The sequence below is a fragment of the Carettochelys insculpta genome, chromosome 18 (genome assembly GCF_033958435.1).
Source record: "Carettochelys insculpta isolate YL-2023 chromosome 18, ASM3395843v1, whole genome shotgun sequence".
Classification (NCBI taxonomy): Eukaryota; Metazoa; Chordata; order Testudines; family Carettochelyidae; genus Carettochelys; species Carettochelys insculpta.
In genome coordinates this window covers 4173135-4186737 of record NC_134154.1, presented here as the reverse complement: position 1 = coordinate 4186737, position 13603 = coordinate 4173135, and the positions used below count along the sequence as shown (strand labels likewise).

The window sequence follows — 13603 nt, the reverse complement described above, 5'->3', positions numbered from 1 at the left end:
TAACAAAAGTAGGTTACCAGCCTCTAATATTCAAGAATTAGATAGCTTCTAAGTGCATGAACTAATAAGAGTATGACAAGAACTATGAAACTTAAGTTATCATGACTACAAGACAGAGTCAATACTTGAAAGATTTCTTCCAAGTCTAAATCAGTTATTGTCTTACATAGGGTCTCAGCCAACCTGTGCTTCACAACTGAACTCACTTTGTAAGTTCTGAATCTGCATACAGTATATTTTATATATTTACCAGCCAGGCTTGATACAGCTATACACATTAGAAGAAAACTACACTATCCCTCCTCTGAGAAGGCCCCTCCATGTATGGCTCATTTGGACCTCAGACTACATTTATGACATATTGCTGCATGTGTTATTCATCCCATGTCTGGCAACACATTTAGAATTCCAGTGGAAGGCAAGCACAGGCTTCATCATCAGTTCAGTAGAAGCGAGGAACATGGATACTACAGTGAGTTGTCAGTTAAGTCAGCATTCCTCATCTACAGTCAATCTTTAAGAAGATGCCAGTTAATATATACACACCAATATCACACCTTCAAATCTACTCTAGAGAAAGAATAAGAAGGTATAACAGGGTTTCCCTATAATATATATTGTTTTCATTTTAATCCATGTCTGTTTCATAAACACCATATTCACAGTTTTTAAAGAAAAAAAGTGCTTACTTTTGTGTAACGATGAGATTTTACAGTTATTCGGTCCAAGTCAAGGAAAGCATCACCATTTTCAACTTCTGGTATACCCCCTCTCTTATCCATGTCTACTTGAAAGCCTTTGACTATGACCCTGATTAAAAAAAAAAACAGAATTATGTTAATAAAATAGACAGTACAGCTGAAGATTTTATGGTGTAAACCTTCTTTATTACCCCCTGGAACTCCATCAACAATTTACATTTAAGTTATATTCCATAACAGTTTATTTATACTAATCAATCCTGTAGTACCTTAAAGACTAACAAATTTGTTAGCTAATGCTCTTTTGTGGATAAGACTCAGTGGTTAGTCTTTAGTAAGTCTGTTAGTCTTCAAGGTGTTACAGGACTGCTTGTTTGTGGAGTTACAGAGTCACATGGCTGCCCCTCAGATATTTTTACCGTTTGACTTTTGGCTGTTTTGTGAACTGAAACCATAAGTGGCTGTAAAATAGCTTAATACTAACAGCTCTAGAGTAAGTATTCCAACTTCTTTTAAGTACCTGGATTTTTCTGTAGTTCGAAGATACAGCTCTTAAGCTGCTTTAGAGCACTAGAAATCATCACAGAGACAGAACCAGAGCATGGAAGGGAAATTCACAAAAGAAAAAGACTGGCTAGGAAGCCCCCTCCATCAGGCTGGGCAGGTCTAGGCACCTACACAATCTGGCTGTGACAATCACTTGTACCTCATTTTGTAGCATGCAAGACAGCTAACCCACATACACATACCATGGAGGGGCTTGGTTTCCAAAGCCATAGGTCCCAGAACAAGGCTCTCAGTTAACATACACTGTGTTTACAATACAATTAACTGTTTTCTTCCCACCCCTAATCCTCTCTCCTCCCCATTATAATAAGAAACCTTATCCATGCTTCCTCCCTCCCCCCAGTAAAAAGCAGAGGTTCCAGTACTCAGCCGATGTCACAGCTGGGGCTTCTGAAGTCCTGATACTCAGTGACTGCAGGTACCAGCACAACCCCCACCCATCATTATTAATAGCAGCTACAGCCACTACAGGTATTTTGTGCTTTTTTTTTTTTAAACAGTACTTGGCAGACCCCAACTGTGTTGTACAAAAATTAAAAATAAGGACAGTTTCTCATATTACAGGAGCATTGGCCACCCGCAGCACAGCTAACAAAGTAGAGATCCGCCTTCCCTGCCAGCCGCATAAGTTGGCAGCACCAGAAAGAGCGGACCCCACACGTGCCAACCCCTAGCCACCTGCCCTGGCAGTGACCCGACGTACACAGCGATAGGTTACGTGGAGGCCTCAATCTGGGGCAGGAAGAGGAGACCCAGGGCCGCTCTGCCCTCCTGGGCCCACAGAGTGTGGCCAACAGGGGACATAGAGGCACAGGTAACGCCTCACCTAGCAGCCGCTGTTCCCGGCCTAGGTAACGGAGATACTCACTGTGTGGAAGGCGACGTCCCCTCCACAGCGCTCAGCTTCTCACAAGGCCTTGCCACCGCCCGCGGCGTTTCGTAGTGACCGGCTTCTCCCTCCCCCCCGCCCGGTCCCAGCGGCGTCCTGCGCCGCGCTCTCCACACACGGCTGACTCCCTCCCTGCCCGGCCGCTTGCCCGCCCCTGACTCGCGTCGCTACTACTGCCGCCACCGCCGCTACTCCCCCCCTTCCACTCCCTTCTCCAGTTCGCTCGCGCGCCCTCTCCCGATTTGCCCGTCTCTCGCAGTCTGTCTCCTCTCAGCCACCGTAACCGGGGCTTTCTAGGGTCCACTCGTCACCTCTTTAATAGCCACCGCGCATGCGCGACCCACTCACCGGGCCGGGGGCCTCTCGCCTGTAAAGCCTGACCGAAAAGTACAGCCTTCCACGGTAAGGCGACTACTCGCCGCCTTCCATCGAGCTTCAAAAGAGCATCACAACGTAGGACGGATTTTTTATAGATCTCCACGTAGGCGACGGACGGTTGGACGAATTACGAGGCTTCCTCAGGCACTGTCAACGGACAGCCCTACGATTGCAGCTGATGCTCCCAGGCCGCCAGTCCGGCGGGGGGAAGGGGTGTGGTTTAAGGGACACGTGCGCTCAAGCTGATCGAGACTTAGTAGGCAGGGGGGCGCCTAGCTTCCGCACGGGGTTATTTTTGTTGTTGGTTGTTTGTGGGCTGCTTTGTGGGGAGTGGGAGAGGGTCTTGCTCACTATTCACCTGCCTGGGATAGATAGGAGATGAGTGATAAAGGTCTGTAAAGCTATGTGTGCCGTTCTCATTCATCGATACCGGCACTGGCATTGCAGCTGTGGAATTTTAAATTATGGCCCTGGAAAGGGTTGAAGAGACAGAGAAATTGATGCAGTTTTCTTGACCTGTTGCTTTTATGGTTAACATGCACGATTCAGAAATTATAATGTTTTTTGCTTGTCTTGTGCACTGGTTAACACCGTGCTTATAGCCAGCTTCATTTTTTCCAGTATATAGTAATTTTAAGCACATATCCTGGAATATCAAGCCATTGAGACTCTGGTGGTACAGTTATCTGTTTTTATATACCATCTTAAGCAATATGGGCCTTAGTGAGGTTCATAGGTCCTGGTGTTGGTATGGGTCTTTTCACATAGCAATGTTAGGGAATTTGTAATAGAAATGCTTATTAAAATAAAGGGAAATCTGTCGGTATGGGTAAAATCTGAATACAATTTTTAAATTTATTTTTTGCAGATTTTGATGGTTCAGATTTTAAAATGATGAGCATTAATGAATTGCTCAAGTAAAAGTACTGCAAAAATCATTCTTTATCCCATTTTAAAAATTACAATCCAAAAATACATTTATCTTCTCCATTGAGAGAGGCTTGGTTAGCCTATGTAATAATAGGAGGAAAAGAAGAACAGGGAGTTTTATTACTTAATGTCAGTGTACTGATACACCTACACTATTAACAAGAAATAGAAAATACATTGCACCTGTTTATAGAACTTTTTTAGACTATATTAATATCTGAGGCCTTGATCTTGTAGAATTTCATTTAGGGTCCCAGTTGAGGAAATTTCTGCAAAGTAGCCCTATTTAGTCAGCTTTACATACGTATAGACATCTGCACATGTGAACCAACTTGCAGGACTGGGGTAAAAGTATCTTCAACTATTTTCTAATTAAACATAATGTCCATATTAATACATTCACATCAACCTTTATTGTAGCATGAAACAATATTTAACACTGCTTCAGTCATCATGCTTGAGGGTTAAGTAAGAGCCCTACAAGACATAGCACAGTGGTCCCCAACCTTTCTAAGTACAAGGTTGGTTTTTAAATTTAAGTACAATCCAGGATCAACCTCAAACCCCAATACCCTTGCCCCACCTACTTTCCAGCTCCTGACCCTCCCCTTCTCTAAGACCTCACCCTAGTCACTCTGTTCCTCCTCTCCCCAGTCCTCACTCACTTTCCCGAGGCTGGGGCAGGGGCTTAGGTGCAGGATCTGGTCTTAGGCTGAGGGATTTTGAATGTGGGAGGGGTTCTGGGCTGAGCCTGGAGCAGGAGTTGGGGGGCAGGAGGGGATTCAGGGTGCATGCTCAAGGAGCGAGTGTAGGTGCAGGAGGGGGGTCATGGTTGAGTCGGGGTTGAGCTGTAGGATGGGGTTCAGGGATAGGGCAGGGGTTCAGAATGTGGGATCTGTCTGTACACCACTTACCTTGGGCACAGTGGGGCTAAAACAGGCTTAACCTTGCCCTGACCTTGCATCATTCCTGAAAACAACCATCATGTCCACCAGTGATTCCAGTGGGCAAGAGTCAGGTGGTTCTGCACACTGCCCCCATCCATAGATGCTGCCCCCACACCTCCCATTGGCTGTGGTTTCCTGTTCACAGCCAATGGGAGCAGTAGATGTAGTATCTGCAAGCAAGGATAGCGTATAGTGACCCCACTGTCCCACCTCCGCTAGGGGCCTTAGGGACATGTCAGCTGCTTGTAGGAGTAGCAAAAGACCAGGGCAGAGGGGAGTCTGCCTTAGCCCTACTGGCTGCCAGAGTGTTAGAGGCTGATCTGATTTCACTGCAGGAGCCTTCTGGAGCTCAAGTCTGATTGGAGGAGACTCTCAGCCAGTGTACTGCGTATGGATGGAAAAAATTAGAAGGAATGAATTTTATGTGCACCAATATCAAGGTAATATACAGATGTACACCACCAGTAGAAACCAAAATCCTATATCTTCTGTATGTGTATTTTAGAGTGTGACTGGCTAGCTGACTGTCCATGAGTTCATGTGTCTGTAAGTCCATTTGTACAAGAACTCCTAAACATTCAGAGCTAGGACCTTGGCTCCCTGGAAACTGAGTACTTGGGCAGCAGCTCAGGGCTACGTTTACACGTGCCCCAAACTTCGAAATGGCCACGCAAATGGCCATTTCGAAGTTTACTAATGAAGCGCTGAAAAGCATATTCAGTGCTCCATTAGCATGCGGGCGGCCGCTGCGCTTCGAAATTGACGCGCCTCGCCGCCGCGCGTCTCATCCAGACGGGGCTCCTTTTCGAAAGGACGCTGCCTACTTCGAAGTCCCCTTATTCCCATCTGCTCATAGGAATAAGGGGACTTCGAAGGAGGTGGGGTCCTTTCGAAAAGGAGCCCCGTCTGGACGAGACGCGCAATGGCGAGGCGCGTCAATTTCGAAGCACGGTGGCCGCCCACATGCTAATGGAGCGCTGAATATTAATTTCAGCGCTTCATTAGTAAACTTCGAAATGGCCATTTGCGTGGCCATTTCGAAGTTTGGGGCATGTGTAGACAAGGCCCAGAAGAAATTCAGTTGCCATCGAGCTGTCAGAACACACCCAGTCACTCACAGTGGGCAGCATGTGTTTGTATTGGTGGTGCACATAAACACGTGTTTTATTGCACAGAATTTATTCTGCACATAGGTGAAAAAAATAGAGGGAACGTTGGCTGGGACCATCAAATTTGCTTTGCAGCTTCCTCTTATAATAACTTAAAGCAAAGTCAGAACTTGTTTGTGCCAGGAAAATTAGATACTAGTGCCGGGAACTGCTGACCCACTCCCCACAGAGGAGACACCAGTGCAGCTCTGCCCCACTTCCCCCTGGACCAGCACCACCTTTGCTGCTGTGGGTGGCCCCAATAAGCCTTCCTTGAGACTTCCCAGTCCCCTGCCCTGCACCCGCTACCTCTTGTCCTGAGACTCCACCCCTCTCCCTGGCATACAAGCATTTAAATACAGCATGTGCATTTTCCTTCTAATCAGATCAAAATACATGGTGAAGATTGCTACCACAGGGCACATCATCCTTATGTGCAAGCCATGCAAAAGAACTTCCTCTTAGAAGGAGAAACTCTCAGACTCAAGAATTCAGTAGACTGACATGCAGTTATTGCAATTGACTGTGCAAATCCAAGACTGGATGGATAAGCCATGAGACAAGCTGCAGACTCAAACACTGCCCATAGATCCTCATTGCCGCTGCTAACCACCATCTCTTGAGATGAAAAGGAGCCATACAGGTGGAATAATTCTATATGTGCTGAGGCATGTGTGAATGTGCACTACCAGGAGAAACAAAACGCTTAGCTTTGGGTGCTCTGCTAATCATCTGGGTGGCATTTGAATCTCTCTGGAGCAGTTGCACAAGTGTACAGCTTATAGAGAACACTGATGGAAAGGATGGTGTATTTATTGCAAGCTATTACTCTTAAAATAATAGCAAAGCCCAGCTTTTCAAACACCTAACTGCTAACGTTAACAAACATCACTTAACTTATTCACTGAAATTGTTAATTTTGAATGACAAGTGAAAGGTAAAATTTCATTTTACACATCTAATTTTTCTCTATATCGAATGGAGAGCCGTCATAGTTTGCCTGGGGCACCAAAACCCCATTGGCCTGGCCCTGTCTGCAGGAGTGGTGTAAGGATCAGCTTAGCTGGGGCTGAAACTGAAGCAGGCTTTCGTAAACGGGACGCTGCGCTCCTTTGGGGCTGAAGGGGGGACGTGCTCTGGTGATCGCAGGGAACGTGCCAGGGGATTGTTTGCGGTAACTCAGAGCAGGCCGGGGGCGTTCAGCTCATCCCTTTGCTCCTTGGCTGCTGGGCCTCAGTCGCCATCCACAGCTAGGCGGGAGCACGCCCGGAGGAAGTCAAGGGGACGTGAAGCGCCTTGGCGCGTGGCCGTGCGCCATTCCCTCCCAGGCGCCAGAGGCCGCTGCAGGCCGGCCTCGCTCAGAGGCGTGGGGCTCGGCTGTTGCTCCCGTCTCCATGGTGATAAAGGAGGTAGGTTGCGCGGGAGGAGTCGCTGGGGTTTGGGTTGGTCTTGGTTCGCTGCGGTGGGTGGGATCCGGCCGTGAGCGTGTCCTGGAGGTTGGCGCCTCCCGGGTCCTGTTGTGAGCGGCTGGCTTCGGGCAGAGGGTTGGTCCCTGGTCCCACCGTGGTGGGAAGTGGCTCTGGGGCAGCGATTTGCCCCGGGTTTTTGCAGCGGGGGCGGGGTGGGAGATGGCTCTAGGGCAGTGAGTGCCCCCCGCCCAGGTCCCGAAGCTGTGGGGGAGGGTAGTTCTAGTGCAGTGAGTTGCCCCGCCCCCCGGTGTGTGTGTGGGGGGGGGGGGGCGTGTGGCTGTAGGGCAGTGAGTCCCTTCCCCCTAGTCCCGCGTCTGTTGGGGGGGGGGTGGCTGTAGGGCAGTGAGTCCCTTCCCCCTAGTCCCGCGTCTGTTGGGGGGGGGGTGGCTGTAGGGCAGTGAGTCCCTTCCCTCTAGTCCCGCGTCTGTTGGGGGGCGTGTGGCTGTAGGGCAGTGAGTCCCTTCCCCCTAGTCCCGCGTCTGTTGGGGGGGGGGGTGGCTGTAGGGCAGTGAGTCCCTTCCCTCTAGTCCCGCGTCTGTTGGGGGGCGTGTGGCTGTAGGGCAGTGAGTCCCTTCCCCCTAGTCCCGCGTTTGTTGAGGGGGGTGGCTGTAGGGCAGTGAGTTTTTCTCCCCATCACAGCTGCGGGAAACGAAAATAAGTATATTGAGATTCTCCAGCCCTGCTCCCACAAGGAGTTGGCTGTGGCAGAGCTCCATTGGCTTTAGCGATTCTCCCCATTGACACCCCAGTTTGTTTTCACTCCTGTCACTTTGCAGAACTGAGGCCTTACTGTCCCCTTCATTCGGTAGTTCCTGACTTGCCCAAGTTTCCATTTTTCTTTTAGACTCCAGTTCTACAATGTACTCTGTGGAGACAGCTCCTGACGTCTTCAGAGCTGAATTAATTTTGGTTAGGCTCTGTGCTGGCTAGGAATCCACTTATGTAGAGTGGATCAGGGACTGTATTTGGTATTCCATTTTCTTCACTTATGTTTGAGGCAGCTTCATCTCTTTATATGGTTCCTTGTATCTTGGTTCATAACTCCTATGTGCAGATTCCAGGACCTAGGCTGATATAAATACCAGGATATGGTTATACAGCTGCAGTTCTATATTGACATGCCTTGTTGTCTCAAGAGTTAAGTAATTGTGACTGATGTTATCGATAGGATGTCACAGTGTTTCATCATAACTATTGATAGCCATGGGGTTTATAAATTTAGCATAGCCTATTCCCTGTGAGCTGAAGTTTGAAATAAACAGTTACAATCTGGAAGATAATTTTCTGTTAATCAAAATTAGCCCTGGAAAAAACCCTACATTTTCCAATAGTCTGCAATACAAAATAATTTGCTGTGCTTAATTTAAAAGAGTCCTCTATTCAAATAGCAATAAGCACAGGGCACTATTTGCCTGACAGGATTTTGTGGTTCTGTAAAACACAAATCCAAAGGCTCTTTGACTTTAACCACTTGAGTAATCCTCTATGAATTCATTGCCTTAAACTTAAGGAATATAGTTTTTTATTTTAAAGAAAACAAGTAAGATTTGTGTACTTATTGTGCATTATCCATATGGCAAAACATCCCTACCAGCCACTTAGTTAGCTGAATATGAATAGAGCAATCCAGTTCTTTCATGCTTCATATTCCTTTGCATATGGGCAATCAACAAAATATCAGTGATATTGATGCCTATGGACCAGTACCAGTGGAAAATTAAGAGCAGTCCATTTGTATTATTTGACTAAATCAGTGTGTTGAGCACATAGATGTTATTGAGAGGGGAACATTAGAAATGCATATATAGGACTTTATGATATAATTTATTCATTGAAATCAACTTAATAAAATCAGAGGGTTATGGCTGTTCTGCTGAACATCATTTTGACTGATTGAACTTCCTGAAGTTTCATATACGATTTTATTCAAGAAATTTACATGAGAAGTGGCTTGAGTGCTCATGAAAGATTATACAAAATATATAATGAGCATCACTGATTAATCAAAAATAATTCTTGTATATTGTTTAAAGGTGTTGACTGCTAACACATGAGATTCCAGTGCAGAAGGAGCAGTGAAGTTGATTGTAGAGGACCTAAGGTTGAATGAGACATGGAGAAAAAGTCCAAGGGCAGGTGAGGAATGATGGGTAGGCATTTCTATGTCAAAGGATGGAGTTATATTAGTTTGTTTGTATGAGAAGCCAACACCACTGGATTTAAATAAAAGTTGTTACTTGCTGTATTTCATTCAGAAGATGCCATTAACAATATTTTATAGACCTCTGTTGATAAGTCATTTCATTTTGTGTAGATGAGGCTTCTGCCTGTTTGGGAGCTCAAAAACATGTTTTATGGCTCTGAAATTCAAATCTGGAAGATGATGGTGGTGTTGGTTTCTGAGAAGGGAACTTGGACATTTTTCAGCATGGAACTGTACTTTCACTAAGATGGATTGTTTAAAAATGACCTGCAAAGGTGAAAAAATGTGCTGCCTAGTTTGGCTGATTTATGATAAACAAAGGTCTATACGTTTCTGTTTCGTTTTAAGAAAAGTTCTGCTTGTTTTTTCAATATAGAAATTCTAGTCTCTTGTGCACCATCTTTACTGTGAGACTATATGCAACACTGAAGAATTAGTAGGACTATGACATCAAAAGTACCAAGAGACGAGAGGATTTTTAGTCAGTTTTCTTAAAATTATTTATATATAATTTAAAAAAAAATATATTTACCTCGTGTATGCACAACTAGGAGAAAGTATTTTTTTTTTTTTGTGAGAGATTAAAGGCTTCTTATTCTTTAAGTGAGGTTTGAGAATGTTCCCACTTCAGTATGTTGATAGGAATCTTTCAGCAAAAATATGTAAGAGAGTACTAGGTTTTGTTGTTGTTTTTTATTCTGAAGGTAAAAATTTATCAGAAAAACAAGATTAAATCTACCTGCACAAAAGTTTGTCATCATAAATATTAAAGAAGTGAAAGGGGGTACAAACTAATTTTTATTTTTTTCCATGTCTCATTTAAAAAAAGAGGATATATGAATGAGATTATTGCACTCAGTACACTGTACTCCTAGCACCATATGTCACTGCTGCTTTTGCGGAACAACTGAGAAATTTCAGGAGACAGTTTACAGAGCATGAAAACTAATCAAATGAAACTTGAAAAATGCTGTCTGCAAGTGTGCGTTTTTGTTAATTGTGATACTTTTTATGGATGAGGTCACATGCACACTAACATCTGATAACTATATATCTGACCTTACTTTCTTTTTCACTTTCCTTTTAAGTTTAAGGCCTTTCAAGACAGATGCAGTCCAGAAATTGCATAATCCCAAGGTCTGTGTATATGGCCAGTCTGTTACTCCTCGACATGGTGGGAATCAGCGTTGGAATGGGAGTCGTCAGGTCCTGTATCGGGTCACATACACGTGGAACCGAGGTGGAAGGTTAAAAGAGCTCCGTATCAGGTGACAGTGAAAGCTCTGCTGTGTTTGCTTTGTTTTTTTTAAATCCTCCTAAAAAACATAGCATTTTCTAGCAATTTAGAGCAGGGAAAGTCAGGAGACCTGGGTTTTACTCTTTGATTTGCGGAGTCTTCAGAAAGTCACTTACTCTCTTTGTGGCTCAGTTTCTCCATCTGTTAAATAGGACCAATAATACTCCCCTGTTTCTGATTTTTCAGGGAAAAGATGCCCACTAAATACAAAGTAATACTATGGGCGTCCTTCTCACTGTTGCTGATTCTGGATTTTGAATGGTTTGCTTTATGAGAAGTTTGCATCTGTTGCTGTTCCTCCTCTAAAATGTAAATAACTGGCATTAAACAAGATACATATGAACAAGAATATAACTACAGGAATCTAGCCCAGCATTTTTTGCTCTTAGTTCTGTGATTTAACCCTCAGTCTATAAGTTGCATAGAAAAAGCCACTCTGATATGAGATCAGATAACGAATCACCATGCAAATGAAACAAAGAAGGGCCTATGCACCATTAAATCACCTGAAGGTGTCCCAATTAAGCAACAAAACAAAAAAGCAGTCATTTAGTTCTTTAAAGACTAACAAAATACTTCATTAGGTGATGAGCTTTCATGGGACAGACCACTTCTTCAGATCATAGCCTTACCAGAACAGACTCAATGTATAAATTAAGCAACATTAATTGCAATTTTGTATTAAGTGTAAATAGGTTCCAAGGAGGCATCTTGGCTACATGGATTTCCTAGCTAAATGTGTTCTGATTAGGCTCCTGATCTTGCAATGATGCCAGAGTTAATGGTACAACTCACCAGTGCTTTTTTTTTGTGCTGGTACTGAGTGCCAGCACCTCAGTAGCCCCAGCTGTGGGACTGACTGAGAGTGGGGAGGTGGCTGAGTACTAGCACCTCTTTTAATTTAATTCAATTAAAATTAAATAGGTGTGTCCAGGACTGGGGCCTTAGTGTTGTGTATTGTCATTGTTATGTACCAAGCTTTTGAGTCTCCATCTCCAAAAACATGCCTGGAAATTAACAAAGCTTGAGTATGAAAAAGTAGCATGGCAGTTAACTTGTGTTTGAATTCCAGACATCTGGCTAGGAAGTTCCTGTATTTGTGGGTGAAAAAGACATTTGGACAAGTTCTTCCTTCTAAAGCCAGGTAATTAAAGTGGCTAAGTAAAGGGATACGTGCTTTTTAGAAGAATATTTGCATATGCCTTCTGAAATTATTTGCAATCTTTTCTGAATGTTCTTAAATAATTGTGGCCAAATTTTACTTTAGTGTATACCCAGAGAAACTGCACTGAAACAGTAGAATTTGGCCTTTCATTCTAATTACCTATCCTGTGTCACAGAACTGGAAGGCACCTTGAGCGGTCATTGAGTCCGATCACCTGCACTCACAGCAGGATCTATCACCATTCCTGACAGGGTTGTTGGTTTTTTTTCAAAATCTGTTTGCCCTAAATGGTCCACTCAAGGATTGAGCTCACAACCCTGGGTTTATCAGGTCAATGCTCAAACTATGTCCTTTTTAAAAAACTATATTATTATAGCCATTGAAGGCAGGCAAGACCCAATGGATCGTTTAGTTCACTTTATCCTGAATTATACAATTCAGGCAGTCCTTAATGTGTTTTCACACATGCGTTGCGTATTTGAATTTTGAACGGCTACCCCAATAGCATTTCTTCAGTGTGGTTTTCAATCACTACTGAAAAAGCAACTCTATCTTTGAATGTCTTCCTTCTTCATTTTAATTTGTGTGTCCACTCCTGCTGGTCTTTGCTCTTTGGGCATAATCCAGTTCTCACTGAAGACAGTTGAAGACTTTACGTGACCATCCATCCATCCTGTTTTTACCAGGACAGTCCATTATTTAAGCCGCCTCACAGGCGACCCAACTTTTTTTCAGAAAACAGGCAAATTGTTTTGTGTTTTGCAGGGCTCCTGTTTCCTGGAACCCTGTGTCTTGGGGTGGCAGCCTCTCCTGCCAGGGAGCTCCTCCACTGGGTGGCTCTCCTGTTCCCTGGAGTGTTGCACCATGTGGCAGCAGCTCTTGCTGCAGGGGAGCTCCTCTGTGGGGCAGCTGCCCCATTCACTGGCAACCCACGGTGGCAGCCCCTTCGCTGGTGTACTCCACAATGGGGCGGCTGCCTCATTCCCTGGTGCCCTACACCTAGGGGAGGCAGCTCCCACTGCTGGGGAGCCCCTCCACTGGTCAGCTGCCTTGTTTCCCAGCCTCCCGTGCCTCAGGGAGGCATGTCTTCCTTCATTTCCTGCCCCCCTCACTGTGGGGCTTTGAAACGCCCTCCTCCCCCAAAGAGGGGTTCTGGACCCCCCCATCCACTCCTCTTCATCCCTGGTACCTCCCCTTTGGCGACTGCAGAGCCCCTGTCCCTGGTGCCTCACTCTGGAGCAGGAGCCCCCATTGCTAAGGGGGCCTGACATGAGACAGCAGCTCTGCCCCGATCGCCAGAGGCTGGTGTTCCGTATTTGCCATAGGGCAATGTGGTCACCCTATGAAGACTTGAATCAACTCCAGTATTAGATCAGGTCCTCAGTTATCCCATTTCATTTAACTGTGAGGAATATCATTCTTACCAAGAATGTATTAGCCGAGGAACACACACTGTGCTGTGAGCCAGAACAGTACTTTCCCTCCACATATCGGGTGTGCTGTACTTGCTTTGGCAATGTGCAGATCCAATATATGAAGCCTGGAGAATGAATAAAAATATACCCTTTCTGAAATCTAGAGCTCAGCCAGCTAAATTAAACCAAAATAACTATATTGTAAATTTAAAAAAAAATTGTTCCCAAATCCAGCACCAGATCTAGGGTCACATTATTGGGGTATGCAAGTAGATCTTTTTGGGCCTTTGAATGTTGCTATTTAAAAAGCAAACAAACCTTGCAAAGAGACCCTGGAGACTCTTGGATTTTAAAAGTTTAAGAAGTGACTACTGGACCAATTTTTGTTATGCTTTGTAATTTAAATAAAGTATGAAAGCTGAATATGCTGTACATATTTTGGCCTTTGTGACAGTAATTTGGGACCATTTGGAGATTATTTGGGAGAACAAATG

General features: G+C 44.8%; 2 protein-coding genes across 9 annotated transcripts in view; one reads left to right on the top strand and one right to left on the bottom strand.

Annotated features, from left to right (window-relative positions):
* The window catches only part of EIF4ENIF1 (eukaryotic translation initiation factor 4E nuclear import factor 1), a 38411-nt gene extending 36158 nt beyond the window's left edge, over positions 1–2253 (bottom strand). For all 8 annotated transcript variants that reach the window (XM_075012689.1, XM_075012691.1, XM_075012690.1 and 5 more), the window contains exons 1-2: positions 2137–2253; positions 690–810 (exon numbers count right to left, since the gene is read on the bottom strand). In XM_075012689.1, the coding sequence (XP_074868790.1) occupies positions 690–782 (93 nt within the window). In that variant the 5' untranslated portion in view covers positions 783–810; positions 2137–2253. The remainder of the gene's footprint in view (positions 1–689; positions 811–2136) is intronic.
* A 4768-nt stretch (positions 2254–7021) lies between these two features.
* SFI1 (SFI1 centrin binding protein) overlaps positions 7022–13603 on the top strand; it is a 43312-nt gene continuing 36730 nt past the window's right edge. Inside the window, exons 1-4 of the mRNA XM_075013008.1 lie at positions 7022–7104; positions 9063–9165; positions 10321–10500; positions 11602–11673. Coding sequence (XP_074869109.1) covers positions 9143–9165; positions 10321–10500; positions 11602–11673 — 275 coding nt within the window. The 5' untranslated portion in view covers positions 7022–7104; positions 9063–9142. The remainder of the gene's footprint in view (positions 7105–9062; positions 9166–10320; positions 10501–11601; positions 11674–13603) is intronic.